This window comes from Thunnus albacares, chromosome 3 (genome assembly GCF_914725855.1).
Source record: "Thunnus albacares chromosome 3, fThuAlb1.1, whole genome shotgun sequence".
NCBI classification, from domain to species: Eukaryota; Metazoa; Chordata; class Actinopteri; order Scombriformes; family Scombridae; genus Thunnus; species Thunnus albacares.
The window spans coordinates 18,733,966-18,752,401 of NC_058108.1; the positions used below are offsets into that span (position 1 = coordinate 18,733,966).

At 39.7% G+C, this 18,436-nt stretch overlaps 1 protein-coding gene across 4 annotated transcripts in view; it reads left to right on the top strand.

Moving 5' to 3' along the window:
• ank2a (ankyrin 2a, neuronal) overlaps window positions 1–18,436 on the top strand; it is a 118,096-nt gene that overhangs the window by 40,724 nt on the left and 58,936 nt on the right. Inside the window, exons 24-42 of one of the 4 annotated variants that reach the window (XM_044346787.1) lie at window positions 314–440; window positions 652–730; window positions 866–969; window positions 1,341–1,376; window positions 2,421–2,645; window positions 2,772–2,870; window positions 3,448–3,602; window positions 4,236–4,447; window positions 4,554–4,761; window positions 5,002–5,098; window positions 5,293–5,521; window positions 5,781–5,906; window positions 6,021–6,143; window positions 6,244–6,276; window positions 6,371–6,392; window positions 17,042–17,119; window positions 17,333–17,464; window positions 17,720–17,860; window positions 17,981–18,191. In XM_044346787.1, coding sequence (XP_044202722.1) covers window positions 314–440; window positions 652–730; window positions 866–969; window positions 1,341–1,376; window positions 2,421–2,645; window positions 2,772–2,870; window positions 3,448–3,602; window positions 4,236–4,447; window positions 4,554–4,761; window positions 5,002–5,098; window positions 5,293–5,521; window positions 5,781–5,906; window positions 6,021–6,143; window positions 6,244–6,276; window positions 6,371–6,392; window positions 17,042–17,119; window positions 17,333–17,464; window positions 17,720–17,860; window positions 17,981–18,191 — 2,437 coding nt within the window. Of the gene's footprint in view, window positions 1–313; window positions 441–651; window positions 731–865; window positions 970–1,340; window positions 1,377–2,420; window positions 2,646–2,771; window positions 2,871–3,447; window positions 3,603–4,235; window positions 4,448–4,553; window positions 4,762–5,001; window positions 5,099–5,292; window positions 5,522–5,780; window positions 5,907–6,020; window positions 6,144–6,243; window positions 6,277–6,370; window positions 6,393–17,041; window positions 17,120–17,332; window positions 17,480–17,719; window positions 17,861–17,980; window positions 18,192–18,436 lie in introns of all 4 variants that reach the window. The other 3 variants (XM_044346788.1, XM_044346789.1, XM_044346790.1) reach the window with 3 other exon arrangements.

Below are 18,436 nucleotides of genomic sequence, written 5' to 3' on the forward strand. Positions count from 1 at the left end.
GCATTGATGTAACCTTGTTATTTATCAGGTATAATCAGACCTGAGTGAAATGTGTGTCAGTTCATTGATGAAGACTAACTGCATGAAGCTTTTGGAAGGTGTGGGTTTGTGGATTATGCAATTATAGTGATTATTGTGTCATTTCAAATAGAAGATTGCACTAATTTTCCACGATTTCTACAAACAGGGAAATCACATGGACACATTTGAATAAATACAATATTAAAAATCTTACGGGCCAAGCAGACATACAGCAAGTTTCTCATGAGAAAATATATCTTTTTATCTCAAACATCACATGTCTGTTTATTAGGTGAGGACACTATGACAGGTGATGGAGGAGAGTACCTGAGAGCAGAGGATCTCAGAGAGCTTGGAGATGACTCTCTGCCAGGACACTACCTGGACAGCTTCAGCTACATGAGCCACAACCTGGACAGGTCACAAAGAGCACACACACACACACGCACACACACTTAACAAAAATAATCTACTTTTACACGTAGCTTCATAAATGACAGCACATGCGTGAAGAAGAAGATTACACATCACTCATACCTTCTTCATACCTAATGTACTGCTGTTTGCCTGCACATAGAAATATACAAAGACACAGAGAAACTCAGAAAATTCAACTTGCTCTTTCAACAGGCCCCAGCACACTCCCATTCACCAAAGTTTCCATCAGAAAGAAGGAGTTCTCATTGAAGACATGATTGCAAGCCATCAGGTGAGGACAAATTATATAAAGAGTGTACTGAGCTCTACTCAAATTGATTGGTTGTGACATTTAGAATATTAGAGAATATTTTCTGAAGGGTTGTTGCATATACATCCAGGCCACTGATGATTGTTGCATCTTTAGGTGTCAGCACTTTCCAGAGAGCATGAAAAGGACTCGTTCCGTCTGAGCTGGGGTGCTGAGCACCTTGATAACGTGGTGCTATCGTCCAGTCTGCTACACTCTGGGTATAAACACACACTCACACACAAACTCATACACACCTTCACACTGTTTCCTGGTGTAAAATTAACGCTAAGGATATTGACTGATTCTTGAAATGGAAACTCCATCTTTCACATGCTTTTGTTCGTTATCAGTAGTGTGTGAGTCACCTCCAAACCAATTTTACTTTGCCTCACAGATTTTTTTTTTCACTCCTTCACTTCTGCCTTTTCCCCTCCCTTCTTTTATGTCTCTGATCTGGTTTTTCTCACTTTTACTCATCCTTTATTCTCTCTCTCTCTCTTTGTTTATTCTCTTGTTGCCTCTTTGTGCACACGCTTGTCTTTTGTGTTTTGTGATTGTGATTGTGTGTGTCGTTGTACTCTGCTTCTAGCCGTTCCTCTCCGTGCCTAGACCATGACAACAGCAGGTGATACTCTTTATTTTGGCTCCTCTCTCCTTCCTCTCTCCTCATTTCCCTTACTTTTTCTCTCATCTGCTATTAAATGACATTCCCATACAGTCAATGATCCCACCTAACTATCTGCATGATTTCAGAATGCATGATTTTCCATTTCCAGGATTCATTTTTTTAGTATGTATGTTAACTCCAGATGTCCCAGTCAATTTGTTTTTATTTTAGATGCAGATTTGAGTCCTATTTGAGTGCAGATCTGCTGATACATAAACCTATAAAACATTTATTCTATTAATTCCTACATATTAAAACTATACAGTTCACAGTTCACAGACATTTAAGTTAGTAGAACTGATCCACTTTCTGAGTAGATATTCATCACAAAGAGCCTGAATAACAGCTTTCCTTTGATTATTTCCTGTATAATTTCTGTCGAGAAGGTATGACAGCATGAAAAAATGTTGGAAAATCTATTTGTTTCCACAATAGCAGCACTCAATAGGTGTGCTGCATCTGCAAAGGTCATTAGCAAAGTGGCTGATCTATGAGTATATTTTGAGTGAAACAGCTGGCTGCACTTTATGGTTATAGCTCCAATATTGCAGTTTGATTATGGACATCTTAAAGTTAACATGTGTTGACATTTCAAATACAGAAAAGTTAAGTGTTACTGTAAGTACTTGCTTGCCTGAAGATATCCAATATTTTAGTCATTATTCATACTTATTTGCTCTTTGACACATAAGATCCTCCAGAGAGAATTGTGTTAAATGCCATCCTCTTTGCCTGCCTGGCTTGCAAATAAACTTTTCAGTGGAATGAAACTGAAAAGGATTGAAAACACTGAAAGAGAACAGGCTTGAATTAAAAATGATCTGTTGTCATATGCTTGTTGCTATATCAGTACTGAGTCACAGAAATTGGTCCCTCTTACTGTACTGTCGGTTGCTTTGTCTGCATGCAGGCTCATAGTCAATTGGCTGAACATCTGTGCCAGAAATACCGCATTTATTAACGACTAGTTTATTACATCTATTGCCTGGGCATTTCCCTCAGCTTTCTGGTCAGCTTCATGGTAGATGCCAGGGGCGGGGCCATGCGTGGTTGCCGTCACAACGGTCTGAGAATCATTGTGCCACCAAGAAAGTGTTCTGCACCTACGAGGGTGACTTGCAGGCTGGTGAAGAGACACCGTCTGGCCTCTATGCCCCCTATGGTTGAGGGTGAGGGGCTGGCTGGTCGCATCATAGAAGTGGGACCCACTGGAGCCCAGTTCCTGGGGTAAGTCTGTGTGTGTGTCTTTGCTTGTGTGTGTATGTGTTTGCTTATGTGTATGTGTGTTTACAATGTTGTGTGGTCTGTTCATACTTTCCTCTTAACTCCCCCTCTGTGCTGCGTATGGATCAGTAAGCTCCACCTGCCCACAGCTCCACCCCCTCTGAATGAGGGTGAGAGCCTGGTCAGTCGCATCCTACAGCTGGGTCCTCCAGGAACCAAGTTCCTCGGGTAGGACCATGAGTGGGGGACACCCTGCCACCTGGTCACATGCTTATCCACATTCTCCCATCATGTCCACCTGAGATTATATTTTTTTTTAAAGTTTCCCATGATATGCTACTTATAACCCCATTTTTTATTTTGTTTTTTCTTTATTTTGTTACTTTGTTTACCTATTTTGTTTATGTTGTATTTTGCTTCTTGGTACTATTAAAGTGAAAGCCAGCCTTAGTCTGAAACCACCTTACTTGGTGTCTTATGTTGTTGAGTTATCCCCATGCTTTTCTCAAACTATAGTACCAATCCCCAAACTAGTTTCTAGCTTGATTCTGCTCCTTCTTGATGTGGAATGTAATTTGTGTGTGATGTGGAGTTTATGTTTTCAAATGACTTTTTTCGTGAATATTTTTTATTTTACAAAGCATGCCATACACCTAGTATTATATTATCTCAAATCTCAAAAGTCTGAATCTTGTGTCGTTGTCTTTTGTGTTTATCTCCTGTTTTCTTTTTTTATAATGTGATGCATAAATCAATCCATACATTTTAGTATCTGTATTTGATGGTACATTGTCATCCCTCTTAGGCCTGTGATTGTGGAGATCCCTCATTTTGCTGCTCTGAGGGGCACAGAGAGAGAGTTAGTGATCTTGAGGAGTGAAACAGGAGAAAGCTGGAGGGAGCACCACTGTGACTTCACAGAAGAGGAACTGAATCAGATACTTAATGGCATGGATGAAAGTAAGTGTAACTGGACTGTGATGCAGAAAAAGGGGTTATATTGTTGATAGGGGTTAATATCTCACAACACAGCATTTTTGATGCAACAAAAGACAAGAGGGCTTAACACACAGAAACTTAGGCCATAATATGATCCAAGAGGAGTATACAAAAAGGTAACAGCATTACTTTTACTTATTGAATGATTGAATTTATGCCAATTGTGAAATCAGAATGCTCAGAGCAACACCGTGGGCCTTGATCAATCATTATAGATACCAATAATAAGTTCACAACAATTAACAGTGGGAGATTTATGTGATTTGAATGGCTGTCTTGAGAAGATTATTCTTCAATAAGCACGCAAGACAAAAAAAAAATAGACTGGAAGCATAAAAAAATGCAGAGGGTCACACGTGTGTCTCATAGTCAGTATGGATTGTTACATTTGATAAAATAGAAGCATGTGATGAACATAAACATGGATTGCCCTTTGCATCAAAACTAACAAACTGCGAGGTCATGGAGATGGAGTCATGGAAGAAGGGAGTAGTGGAAGTAATGAGTAAAACTCCATTCTCCGCACTTCACACAATTAACTGCTAATATATGTTATTTATACTGAATATCTCTGAATATCTCTGAACTTCACAGAACTTGATTCCCCTGAGGAGCTTGAGAAGAAAAGAATATGCCGCATCATCACCCGAGACTTCCCACAGTATTTTGCTGTGGTGTCACGGATAAAGCAGGACAGTCATTTGATTGGTCCTGAGGGCGGGGTCCTCAGTAGCACCCTTGTGCCCCAAGTCCAGGCTGTCTTCCCTGAGGGAGCCCTCACCAAGAAGATCAGAGTTGGGCTACAGGTACATAAATGTATTCATCAGTCAGACTTGTATCATATGGAATCTTCAATGTTAAGGTAATCAATAAGGTTATCACACTTATATGTTTTTTTGTACCTTGTCTTAGGCTCAGCCCATAGATGTCGAGGTGGTGAAAAGGATTCTTGGTAACAAAGCCACATTCAGCCCAATTGTCACATTGGAACCAAGAAGGAGGAAGTTCCACAAACCGATCACCATGACAATCCCTATTCCCAAGACCTCCAACAGTGACAGGCAGAGCACAGTGTTTAGTGGGGAGACCCCCACCTTACGTTTGCTTTGCAGTATTACAGGTATGGTGAAGATCATCATTGACATCAGCAAACAATAAAAAACACATTAACATATCACAGCCTCTGTGGTGATATGTCAAATAGTCAAAATAAATACCTAAAATGTTGCCTCTGTAAGTGATCTAATAGTAGTCTGATATAATGTAACATGTCTAGAGAAATCATGTCATGATTTTTCTGTTCTATACATACAAAAAAATACAGTGAACCAGTTTGACAAATTGTTGGTCTGTGTTTCAGGTGGAACCACTCCTGCCCAATGGGAGGACATCACTGGCTCCACACCTCTTACCTTTGTTAACCAATGTGTTTCGTTCACCACAAATGTGTCAGCAAGGTAAATCCTTTCAAAGTTTTTAAATGTGGATTCAAATGTACTGTATTTCTCTTAAAAGTTTAACATTTTGATCAGACATCTTCCTCTCCATCATTTTAAATGATTTGACATTATACAATGACTACCTAGTGCACTGTGTAACTACTTGGTAACATCAATCAGTTACTGACTGAAAGTCACATTCATATTCTTAGGTTCTGGCTGATTGACTGCAGACAAATCCAGGAGTCTGTTAGTTTTGCATCTCAGCTGTACAGAGAGATCATCTGTGTCCCGTACATGGCCAAGTTTGTCATTTTTGCCAAGACCTTGGACCCCATTGAGGCCCGGCTGCGCTGTTTCTGCATGACTGATGACAAAATGGATAAGACCTTGGAGCAGCAAGAGAACTTCACTGAAGTTGCCCGTAGCCGAGATGTTGAGGTGCAGTGCGTGAACTGTGATGGGGGAATAAATGGGTTGGTGGGGGGGAATGTAAAGAAAGTGTTTAGCCACATGGGTCGAGGGGAAAATGAGAGGAGCAATGCTGAATCAGCCTGTAGCCAAAATACAGATGTATAAAGAAGGATAGAAGCAGACAGTGGAGAAAATGTAATGAAAAGTGAATGGGAGTTAAGGGGAGAAATTAGTGAGGTTAATGGTTTGTTTGAATTATGAAAGCAGCTGTCATGTCCTCACACAGGTGCTGGAGGGAAAACCTATTTTTGCTGACTGTTTTGGAAACCTGGTGCCTCTTACAAAGAGTGGACAGCATCATGTGTTCAGCTTCTTTGCCTTCAAAGAGAACAGACTAGCTCTCTTCATCAAAGTATGCCTACACATTGGATTAAAAGTTCTAAAATTTCTACTTATTCACTCAGAGATTCAGATATCTGAATACATGTTAGTAATGGACTGAATTGTTGTCTTTATTGATGAACAGATTAGAGACACAGCACAGGAGCCATGTGGTCGCCTGTCCTTCACCAAGGAACCGCGCACGTACCGAAGTCTTAACCACAATGCTATATGCAACCTTAACATAACTCTCCCAACATACTCAAAGGTCAGTTTGAATGTAATTCAGTTTGTATTTTAATTGTAATTTATTTTTAGCTGCAATTACTGTATTATTTCTCTCTCTTTCTGTATTCCTCTTCTCATAGGAGTCTGATTCAGACCAAGATGCAGATGACGAGGTAAATAAAGTTTGCTTGATACAGTACTACAACAGAGAAAGAATAATTGTTGTAAAGTTGTATCTAACTGTATCTTTCTGACCTTCTCTTGCAGAGTGAGAAGAGTGACAAGAAATGTAAGATGAACTCCATTGTTTTATATAACTCATGTTTTTATGTATCTAGCATTTTGTATGTAACAGACTTTTCAGAAATAGATAAAAATGGCTTGAATGTCTGATGTAGATTCATGCATGTGAGATATTTTACAATATATTTTTGATGGTCAGTGTTGGTACTGAGGGCACCAATATATAATTTTTATATAATTATACTTACTGTATTTTCACAGTACAGCTATAAATTCAAGATACATCACTCGATTAACATAAAATTACTAATCATATCTGTATGTGCCAAGAGATGCATTGTCTGATATATGTTACGTTCCATTTGGATTAACCCTTCTCTCTTACTTTGCTCTACTAATGCTGTGTATGGTTACATGTTTGTTACTGGCAGCTATGCTATGGCTGATTTACTCCGCATTCCTTTTCTCTCTCAATCCCACTGACTTTCTCCTTCCCTCAACATTTTAATTTACTGTATCAGGAATGGCTATGACCCTTTGTTTTGTTTTATTATGAGTCATAAATAAAGGTCAAAATAATACTTTTTATTCAAATCCACTCAAAATTGTTTTGATATTGATGTTAGAATTCATCTTACCTTTAGAATAATTATATTTTGCTGTAATAATATATAAAAAGTATTCCTTTTGACCAGTCATCAGTTTTGCCTGTAGCATGCTGAAAACTTTACTTGTTCTGTACAGAAATAATTGACAAACAACATCTTGTTGTTTGTTCTTTGTTAAAATGTGTAGAGTAATTATTTGCATTCTTATCATTCATTTTGTATCATGTTGGCTATTGCTATCTTTTTTAAGTATTTACCTCAATTTACTTTTTTTTTCATTACCACCTTTCCTAAGTTGCTTTCATTCATTCATTGAGTTGCACTATGAATTAAATCCATATTCAGATTTTAACATAATTGTTGTTTTAAGTCACTACTTCTCATTTTCTGTATGTGAGCTCTATAAGATCACAAAACAAAGTAAATGTCATATATAATAATATTTACTAATTTGAACTTTGTAATAATATTGTATAATAATATTTGATACCACATAAAACTGCATACATCTAAAATAAAATTTGCTCATCATTTTTATCGATTTAGAAAATTTAGTATTTTACAATATGTAGTTTCCACTTTAGTACTTGGCATTGCTTACAAATATTAAGTATAAAATTTTAAAACAGACACAAAATTCAGTAACAATGACCTGTTTATGTTTCCATTAATGACTTATCTCACACCTCCTCTCACTAAAACCTTCCATAAATTTTTATATGTATTCAAAGTTTATTATGTTTTCTATGCTTTGAAGCTTTATTTTGTAGGTAGACATGACTCTCCATGTCAGCAACAATCTTGAGAGGTTTTGTTTGTCTTCCTTCCTGTCCTTCTGTTCCATAAGTAGTTTTCTCTGTTCTCTGTGTAGTTTCTTTTTGTTCCCTTTGGTTCTTTTAGTATATTTTTTGTTTTATTTCTGAATAGTGCTGTCAAACAAATTTGATTAATATTATTCTTGTCCATACTCTACCTGTTTCGTTTCTCCTCCTGGCTTTGCTTATGCTACTGCTGCTCTGCTCCCCTCCAAACTCTTCTGGATCACATTGCTATCTTCCTTTTGGTCTTCCTTTCAAGACTCCCTTATCCTCTGCCCTGTCAGTCTTCTCCTTACTACCTGAACTGAAGATGGATTTTTAATGGCATTGTCTTGATCACGGTTTTCTGATGTCTCTCTTCCCCACTTCATTTGTCCCTTATGTTCTTTACCCTTTTTGGTTGTGACATTTTTTATTTGAAGATGATGAATCTGAATCAACGGAGACATTCTCCCTGAAAACTAACCAAGCACTAGACCCCGCAACCCTTGCAAGCCCAGACCTTCTTTCAGACATGTCGGACATCAAAATGTCTGTTATTTTGACTGCAGAGCAAATGGATTACTTAATTAATGAAGAGATAGCTGGAGCTAGAGGGTTTGAAGAAAAAGAGACTTTTGCCACTGTGGAACAGAGGCAAAGGAGAGTTAAAGAGAGGCTGGAAAAGGTTGGAGAGATTCAAAGAGATGGGATAAACAATAGTAGGCAGGAAGTACAAAAACATGGTGCTAAAAAAGAAACATGGGCACACTGTGAGGCACAATCTGTTGAAATGAGGAATCTCCTTATTGAAGAACCAGTCTTACAGGAGATTTGCATTGAGAGGAAGAATTCAAGTAGACCTGCCCCAGAAGTCAGAGACATGACAGGCATGATCTCACACCTGAGCACAGACATGGAGCAGTACATGGAACAGAGACCTGTTGTGATGAGTGGTTCTCCAGAAGACCTTGTCCAAGATAAATTTGAACAGGTTATTGTAAAGCATGGTGGCAAAAGGCATCCCCCAGATATCAAGAAACCTATTAGGAAGAAACTTAGAGACAGAGAGCGTTCTGGATGCAGTAGCTCTGAGGGAGAGCTGGAAAGGATGAGCTCTGAGGAGTCTTTAGATGGTGATGTTGTTCTTAAGGAGAGTGGCCTTGTGCCCACCCCAATTATGGATCCTCCAGCTTCTCCTCTCGTGGTTGAGACACCTATAGGATCTATAAAGGACAGAGTTAAAGCTTTACAGAATAAAGTCGAAGAGGAGGAGGTGCAAAAAAATACTCAGGCACTAATTCCTCAGGCAAAATCAACTGTCGCCACAAAGAAGATGGAGGCAGACATGCCAGAGCTTCCCAGAGTTCCCAAGTCCCCCCATTCCCCCAGATCTCAGACAGAAAGATTAGAGGAGACGATGTCTGTTAAGGAGCTGATGAAAGCATTCCAGACTGGTCAGGACCCTTCAAAAAGTAGATCTGGGCTTTTTGAGCACAAAGCAGTGGCTTCTTCTTATATTTCAACTTTGATGTCTGAATCAGCAGGTTCCGAAGAGATACAGGGGATTGAACAAAGTCCTACAAAAGAGCCAAAACCACAAACCCAGGCTGAGAGCCTCACAATTTCCCATCCACAGAGTGATGTCAAGAAATGTGACAAAACAGATTTAGGGGATCAACCAGTAAGCTTCATTGGAGGTAACTCTGAGGAATCACAGTTAATTTCAGATAGTGCTTATGTTGGAAAGACAGTAGAATTTGCTGCTACAATTCAACATGATGATGGAAGCGTTAGCCCAGACAGAGAGGTGCTAGAGTTGTCAGATAAGGAGACGTTATCTGTTAAGGACCTGATGAAAGCATTTCAGCCTGGACAGGATCCCTCAAAAAGTGAAGCAGGATCTTTTGAACACGAAGCCATGGCTTCTTGTATTTCAACATCGATATCCAAATCAGCAGATTCCGAAAAGATACAAAGGATTGTACAAAGTCCTATGCAGGAGCCAAAACCACAAATTCAGGCTGAGAGCCTGACAGTTTTCCATCATCAGAGTGATGTCAAGAAATGTGACAAAACAGATGTAGGGGATCAACCAGTAAGCTTCATTGGAGATAACTCTGAGGAATCACAGTTAATTTCAGATAGAGCTTACGTTGGAAAGACAGTAAAATTTGCTGCTACAATTCAACGTGATGATGGAGCTATTAGCCCAGACAGAGAAGCGCTAGAGTTGTCAGATAAGGAGACAATGTCTGTTAAGGAGCTGACGAAAGCATTCCAGACTGGGCAGGACCCTTCGAAAAGTAAAGCTGGGCTTTTTGAACACAAATCAATTTCTTCTCGTATTTCAACACTGATATCTGAATCGGTAGGTCGTGAAAAGATACAGAGGACTGACCAGAAGCCCACACAGGAAACAAAATTGCAAATACAGAATCTCCCAATTTGCCACCCACAGAGTGATGTCAACACTTGTGGGAATTTAGATTTAGAGGCTCAAACAGTAAGCTTACAGAGAGATAACTCTGAGGAACCACAGCTAATTTCAGACATTGCTTATTTTGGAGAGACAGTAAAAACTGCTAATACAATTCCATGTAACGATGGAAGGGTTAGCCCTCAGGGAGAGGATTTGTCAGGCAAGAACCTAGGCAGGATGCAGTTAGAAGAACCAGTCATAAACACTGGTAGGAGTTTATCTGAAGACATACAGATCAGCCCTGACCGCAGACCTTCTGAGGACTTCAGTGCTGACATAAAGGCTGAGCTGGAAGAAAGTCCTGAGTACCAGCTGTTCAAGCAGACATCAACAGCAGCTGATGTGAACTATCATCTGGAGGCACATAAGGAGGCGACCTTGGTTGATGATTCTGATACAAATCCAGCATCCGTGTCCAGTCCCTGCATGATAAGTTATTTTAGGGAAGATAATTCTCTTATTGAGAATCAAATGAAAGATGATGATCCAAGTCCTGAAAGTTCCAAGCATGAAGGTATGGCTGAATCCTCAGACACTAGTAACAGTAGGACTCCTCATTCCAGCTCAGGGGAGAGCGAGAATTATGAAGGACTCGCAGTGACCCATCAAATGAACAATGAAATGCTTACTTCTTTATGTCAAAAAGAAGAAATTACAACAATTGATTGTGGAAACAAACTATTCTTTACACAAACTGACAATGAAGACACAGAGGTCAAAATTGAGGAGCCACAACTTCAAGAAGTCTACATTGAGAGGAAAACATCTAGCCAGGCATCCACAGCAGAAAAAGATATGTCAGGGATGTTGTCCTTAATGAACACTGACTTAGATCAGTATCTGAAAGCTAGGCCTGTGGCAAGTCGGCCACCACAAGAGGGTATTGTTCAGGAGAAATTTGAAGAAATTATTTTAACAAAGGAAAAAGATAAAGAAATTCTCACATTTGTCACTGATGAAAATAAAGGAGCGATAGCGGGTGGCACAACACAAGAAATGCTATTCTTAACACAAACTGACAATGAAGACACAGAGGTCAAAACCGAGGAGCCACGACTTCAAGAAGTCTACATTGAGAGGAAAACATCTAACCAGGCATCCACAACAGTAAAAGATATGTCAGGGATGTTGTCCTTAATGAACACTGACTTAGATCAGTATCTGAAAGCTAGGCCTGTGGCAAGTCAGCCACCGCAAGAGGGTATTGCTCAGGAGAAATTTGAAGAAATTATTTTAACAAAGGAAAAAGATAAAGAAATTCTCACATTTGTCACTGATGAAAATAAAGGAGCGATAGCGGGTGGCACAACACAAGAAATGCTATTCTTAACACAAACTGACAATGAAGACACAGAGGTCAAAACCGAGGAGCCACGACTTCAAGAAGTCTACATTGAGAGGAAAACATCTAGCCAGGCATCCACAACAGTAAAAGATATGTCAGGGATGTTGTCCTTAATGAACACTGACTTAGATCAGTATCTGAAAGCTAGGCCTGTGGCAAGTCAGCCACCGCAAGAGGGTATTGCTCAGGAGAAATTTGAAGAAATTATTTTAACAAAGGAAAAAGATAAAGAAATTCTCACATTTGTCACTGATGAAAATAAAGGAGCGATAGTGGGTGGCACCACACAAGAAATGTACATCATTCCTTCACAGGAAGAGACATTTCTTGATCCAAGAAAAGAAAATTACAAGCTATCCTTAACACAAACTGACGATGAAGAAACAGAAGTCAAAACCGAGGAGCCACAACTTCAAGAAGTCTACATTGAGAGGAGAACATCTAGCCAGACATGCACAGCAGTAAAAGATATGTCAGGGATGTTGTCCTTAATGAGCACTGACTTGGATCACTATTTAAAAGCTAGGCCTGTGGAATGTCAGCCACCACAAGAGGGCATTGTTCAGGAGAAATTTGAACAAATTATTTTAATGAAGGAAAAAGATAAAAAAATACTCACATTTGTCACTGATGAAAATAAAGGAGCAACAGTGGGTGACACAACACGCGAAACAGATCATGCAAAGACCGAAGAGAATTCATTTACATTGGGAGCTGAAGCAGAGAGTGAATATGAAGAAGCCAAAGCATCCAAAGATGTAAAAGATACATCAGGGATGCTAGTCATTAATCAGGGCTTGGACCAGTTTCTAGAGGCTAGGTCTTTGGCTAGTCGACCAGTGGAAGAGGATAATGTGCAGGAGCAATTTGAACAAAATATTGCAACAAGGGATAAAAATGAAGAAAAGGAGAATAAAGGACCAACAGTAGATGACACAACACAAGAAATAGATTGTGCTAGAGTGAAACATAAGGTCATGAGAGGAGGTGAAGAGGTGCCAAGTGAATTAAGGGAAACCCAAGCAACCTTGACTGAAGAACCCCCAATGAAGGAAGAGTGGGTAGAGAAAACAACTTCATGTCAGCCTTCGACAAAAATAAGGGATATGTCAGGCATGCTATCATTGCTGAAAAGTGACTTGGACCAGTACATCATGGACAGGCCAGTGATTAATCAGACTCAAGAAGAGGACATTATTGAGGAGAAATTTGAACAAGTTATTCTCACCAAAATCCGAAAATCCTCTAGTGAGGAGCAAATGGTTACAATATGTGAAAAAACACAAATAGTAGCTTGTACTGATGTGGAGGACAAGATAGGTGGAGGAACATTTGAACAGATGCAGACTGATGTCGTTGAAGTCAAAGAACTGACACTAAGTTCTGTATTGGAGACACCATTCCAAGAAGTTTACGTCAATAGAAAGACACACCACCAGTCTACAACTGAGAAGAATATGTCTGGCATGTTATCACTTCTCAGCAGTGACTTAGATCAATATCTCAAGGAAAAGCCAGAGGCAATACAACGCCAACCGGAAGAGGATCTAGTCCATGAGAGCTACCATCAAGTTATACTGACAAGCAATCATTTGGAGGATGAGATAAGTGGAGAGGTAAATGAACACATGCAGACTGATGTAATTGGAGTCAAAGCATTGCCATCAGATTCTGTTTTGGAGATGCCATTCAAAGAAGTCTGCATCGAGAGAAAGACACAGCAACGACAGTCTACAACTGAGCGGGATATGTCAGGCATGTTGTCACTGCTCAGTAGTGACTTAGATGAATATTTAAAGGAAAAACCAGTGGGGATACAATGCCACCCTGAAGAGGAGGTAGTCCATGAGAGCTACAAACAACTTATCCTGACAAAAGACACTACACGAGAAACTCCCACACTCTCCCCTGAATGTAAGATGATGTTACCAGAGGATACAATTTTAAACACTATAGACATCAGTGAAAAAGAAGCTTTGGAAAGTGGGTGGCAGACATGTTCCCATGAAGATGAAGGTCCTAAGAGTTTCTCATCTGAGGAGGTTGTGACTAAAACTTCACCAAGTACAGCATCACATTTTAATGACTTTATTGAAGGGACAGTTGACATTACAAAGTCATGTGCAACAATGGATGACTATGAGCATGATCATAAAGATGTCAATGTTGTTGCTGCTAATGCAGTTCTCAAAACACATGATTTTTTGCAACTACCATATAGTTTGAACACACCACAACGACCGGCTGATTTGGAGAACTTAAACAGTGTGATTTTTGATGACCCAGCTAAACAGCCTTTCCACCGAGATTCACTAGAGGCAAGTCCTCTTATGGAGGATAGATCTTCAAAGAAATCACCTGATTCAATTGAGCCAAGTCCTACCAGAGAATCCCCTTGTCCAGACTCTCTTGAGGGAAGTCCCACTCAATCAAAGGACACAGAATATAAGATGCCAGCCAAGACAGCTGTGTATGAGGACTATGCCTCCCAGCTCCAAGCATGTTTTACTTATGACAAAAATATTTACAGGGATGAAAAAGAGCATGATGAGCATGAAAGCAATAAGATCATCCAAATGGAAAGTGAAAGTACGAAAGACATATATTCCTACTCAGCAAAGACAGGAACTGATGGCAACATGTGCTCTGACCCCAAAATATGTGACGGTGAAAATTTTCACCAGCTCATAAGGCAAGACTCTCTAGACTCTCTTGACAAAGATGATAGTGAGGATGATACCAACAATAAACAATTTACCCCAGAAGAGGAGATGTTTAAAATGGCTGCAAAGATCAAAACATTTGAGGAGATGGAACAGGAGGCTAAAATGAAGAGAGACATATCCTCAGATGCCACTGCACTATCAAAAATAGGTGATCACCAAGATGATGAGGTAGATCTAACATTTGCCCCAGCCGTACAGTTTTCCTTACAAGATACACTAGAGAAAAAATCTGAAAAACATGCGACAGAAAGCACTCACACACTTAGTGGGGCAACAGATATTAGTTCAAGCATTAAGGAGAAGGTAGAAATTCAGTCACAACTAACATCAATTCAAACAGTTGACAGTTCATTGTGTTCACCTGCAAGTCACAGAGAGGAACCTTATCCAGAGAGTGAGGAGTCTCTACAACTCACAGAGGAAAGAGAAATTGAAATACAGAAAGATAAAGACACTGTAGAGAGTGACTTTTTTTGTTCTTTAGTCAATGACACACACTTTTCCAGCAATGTTACAGATGAGCACCATCCAGAGGATTACAAAGAAGTTAAACCACCACTGACAAAGAGTTCAAGTTTTGCCAGTGAACCTCAGGCTACGGCGTGTGCTAAAGAGCTAAAGTATGTTATCCCAGGATGGGAGGATGAGAATGATGTAGCCTTCAATGTTAAGCCTGAGGAACAGATTAATCTTTGTCTTGCAGAAGACAAAAAAACACCTGATAAAACACCTGTTCAAACACCAGGTGATGAGAAAACCCCTGATCCATTTAATTTTCAAGAGGGGAAATTATTTGAAATGACCAGAGGAGGTGCCATTGATATGACAAGAAGCTTTGATGAAGAACGGGAAGGATATGCATTTTTTCATATAGGAGAACATCCAGTTGATGAAGTTATGCTAGAGGAGACAGGGGAAGATCAAACAAAGTCTTCAACTTTAGAGAATAGTGATTCAATTGCAGATACAACCGTCCAAGAGATCCCAACATCATCTTTTACTCAGAGTGCCAGTGACAAAATTCCTACTCCCGAACCCAGAACTCTCGCCACACCCTCAAGTGACAAGTCAGAGAATGAGAAGACACTTTCTAAAGATGATCTGGGCAGCTCCATAGAGGTCCAGCTTGGTTCTCCCACTGCTTCGGAAAGACTCACCAATATTCAAGGTGAAGTTGGAGGCCTTGAAAGCCTTGGTCTAGGTTATCTAGATTCTACCATAGCTGACCTTCAATCAGACCCAATCACAGTTGCCCATTCAGTGCACTCAAAGCAGAGCAATGATTCCTCAGACTCCTCTCCTGATGATGATGATGATGATGATGATGATGATGATGATGATGATGATGATGATGAGGAGGAGGAGGAAGATGAAGACCAGTGCTCAGTAATAGAGATGTCCTTTTCAGCTGCACAGGCTGGCATCCCAATGCACTACTATCAGGATTCACCTTCACCTTTGGCAATCAAACCAGGCAGCGTAACAAAAGAGGCTAGCCATTTCAAATCAGAAATAACCATGAAAGACTCACAAATATCTGAGCTTGATATGATAGACACAACCTTGGATCGCAGGACTAGATCTGAGACTGATGGTGACACAAGTAAAACCTCTAATAAAGTCAGCAGGAGTTATTCTGACAGTACTCAACCTAGTAATAAATCCAACCTTTCCCCCTCCAAACTTCCTGTCTTGATGAAGAAGAAACTTCTAGCTCATACAATCTCCTCGACCTCCACCCAAATGAAAGAAATCAAATTATCTAAGACTACAGAAACATCTGTTACGTCTTCATTGGATACTGATGATATAAGCAGTGCTAGTCACAGGAGTCCAGATTCTGTTATCTTCACATACAACATCCCAGCCTCACACAGTTCTGATTGTGATGGCAATCCTTTGACGAGTGTGCAACCATCTTCTGGTACAGAGAATGTATTTGAATCCAGGCCTGCCTGGGATGACACAGTGGAAACTCAGATGCAGAGAATCATCGATGACCAAACTCCAGTATGTACGCCAGGTATGGCCAGACCTACACGGGCTTTTGCTTTCCTATCTATTCTCCTCGACAGCAAGACCCTTTTTCCTCTTCCTAAGAACATAATGCCACCATTAGTCATTTTGTGTTGTTTTCATGTGTTTTGTCTTGTCCCATCTTGCATTGTTTTCTTGTCTGTTCTGTGTGTGTGTGTGTGTGTGTGTGTGTGTGTGTGTGTGTGTGTGTGCTGTGATGGTTTGCATGTTGGTGAGTTACTTTTCCATCTGTTTGTGAATGTACAATCTCAAGATTGAATGGCCATGTTAAAGAAGTAGTAGTTTAAACAATTTTGATGCAGACTCCCACTGTTGTATTGGTATATGTAATACTAATATAGCTTTACTAATATTAGCATGCATTTCACCTAATCAGCAGATCAGTGTCATTGCTTACACAGATAAAAAATATTACGTATTAACTGTGACCAAATATTAATCTGTAAACAAGTCAGCTCCTTTTTAGAGTGACAAATCCAACATTTATGTTATCATCCATGTCAACATCACAGATCCACATTTAATTTCAGAGTATTACAGCCCATAACATAGAGCCCTCAACAAATCTACACTTCTAAAATATATTTTACATGACTGGTACCTGCAATGTGGAAAAAATACTAAGTTAATGGAATTTTACACCTTGAAGTGTTGACCATAATGTTAAATTTGAATGTTTGGCTCTGGCGGTATTTTTTAGTGGATTGGCAGGATGATGCTGACAGGAAAGAGGAGACATTAGCTATCATTGCAGACCTTCTTGGGTTCAGCTGGACTGGTAAGTGTCAAATGTTATCTAAATTTCAAAATATTTCACTCAGTGCAATTAAGGGAGAGGTAATATATAGTGTGTTTTGTCTGAATTGAAACTTGAACTGGAGGAATATCCATAAAGTTTATATGGGTGTAATCATGTTCTAGCAGCAAAACACAAAATATGTTTAACAATTTCTTATTTTTTCATCTCTTGTTGTGTTATCCATCACCCCAGAGCTGGCAAGGGAACTGGAATTCAGTGAGGATGACATCCAATTAGTGAGAACAGAGAATCCCAATTCACTCCAAGAGCAGAGCCATGCCTTGCTGCAGCGTTGGGTTGAGCGGGAGGGCAAACATGCCACAGGTCCATGGTGTTTTGGTCTGACAGATTTTAATTGACATTTTACTAGCATCAGTCACTACAATACTTCTGATCCTGTAAACATTGCTAATTTGTTTGAAGATACTGGATGCACTATTAGCTTTTTGAATCAAATGATTTGTGTATTTAGTAGACCTATATTCATAGATTCAGTGTAATCTTATAATTGCATTTTTTTTGTCATGTTCATTGAATGCTTTTCCAAAGTCTATCAATGATTGATAAATTCCTCCACAGAGGACTGTCTGATTAAGAGACTGACCAAGATCAACCGCATGGATATCGTCCATCTTATTGAAACCCAGATGAACAAGTCAGTTCAAGAGCAAACATCTAGAACTTATGCAGAGATAGAGAAGACACTGGATCACAGTGAAGGTAGTCACACCTCTAAATACTCAATACAGCAACCAGTTTGCAGGCTCTATCTAACATCTAACTCTAACCTATTTGTATGTTCGCTTGCACTCTAATTCATCACATTTGTGTATTTTTCAGTGTCAGTAGCCCTATCTTCAGTGCAAGAGGATGCAGACAGCCCCAGAGTCGTAAGAAGGGTGGAGTCAGACCGCAGACCGCCCCCAGCTGTTTCTGAAGAGGACCTCTCAGTTGCTTCCCTACTGGATATTCCTTCTTGGGCAGAGCCTGTTGGACACACCCATTCTGAGAGCATGCATGGTGACCTCTTGGAGGAGCTTGAGATCCCACAGTAAATTATTAATTTCAAATGATTCCTGAATCTGCAACATACATTGGCAGTGTCATGTACTATAATGTCATTTGATGCACTTCAATTGACACCCATAGCACACACAAGACATGCCATAAAGACAGAAGAAGTAGTCAAAACTGCTGCTTTTCTGGAGGGTTGACACATCTCAACCTTGCAAAATAGCAACATTGCCAAATCCAGTGCCATTGCCACTACCAGTGCGGGAAAACAATGGGTGCAGG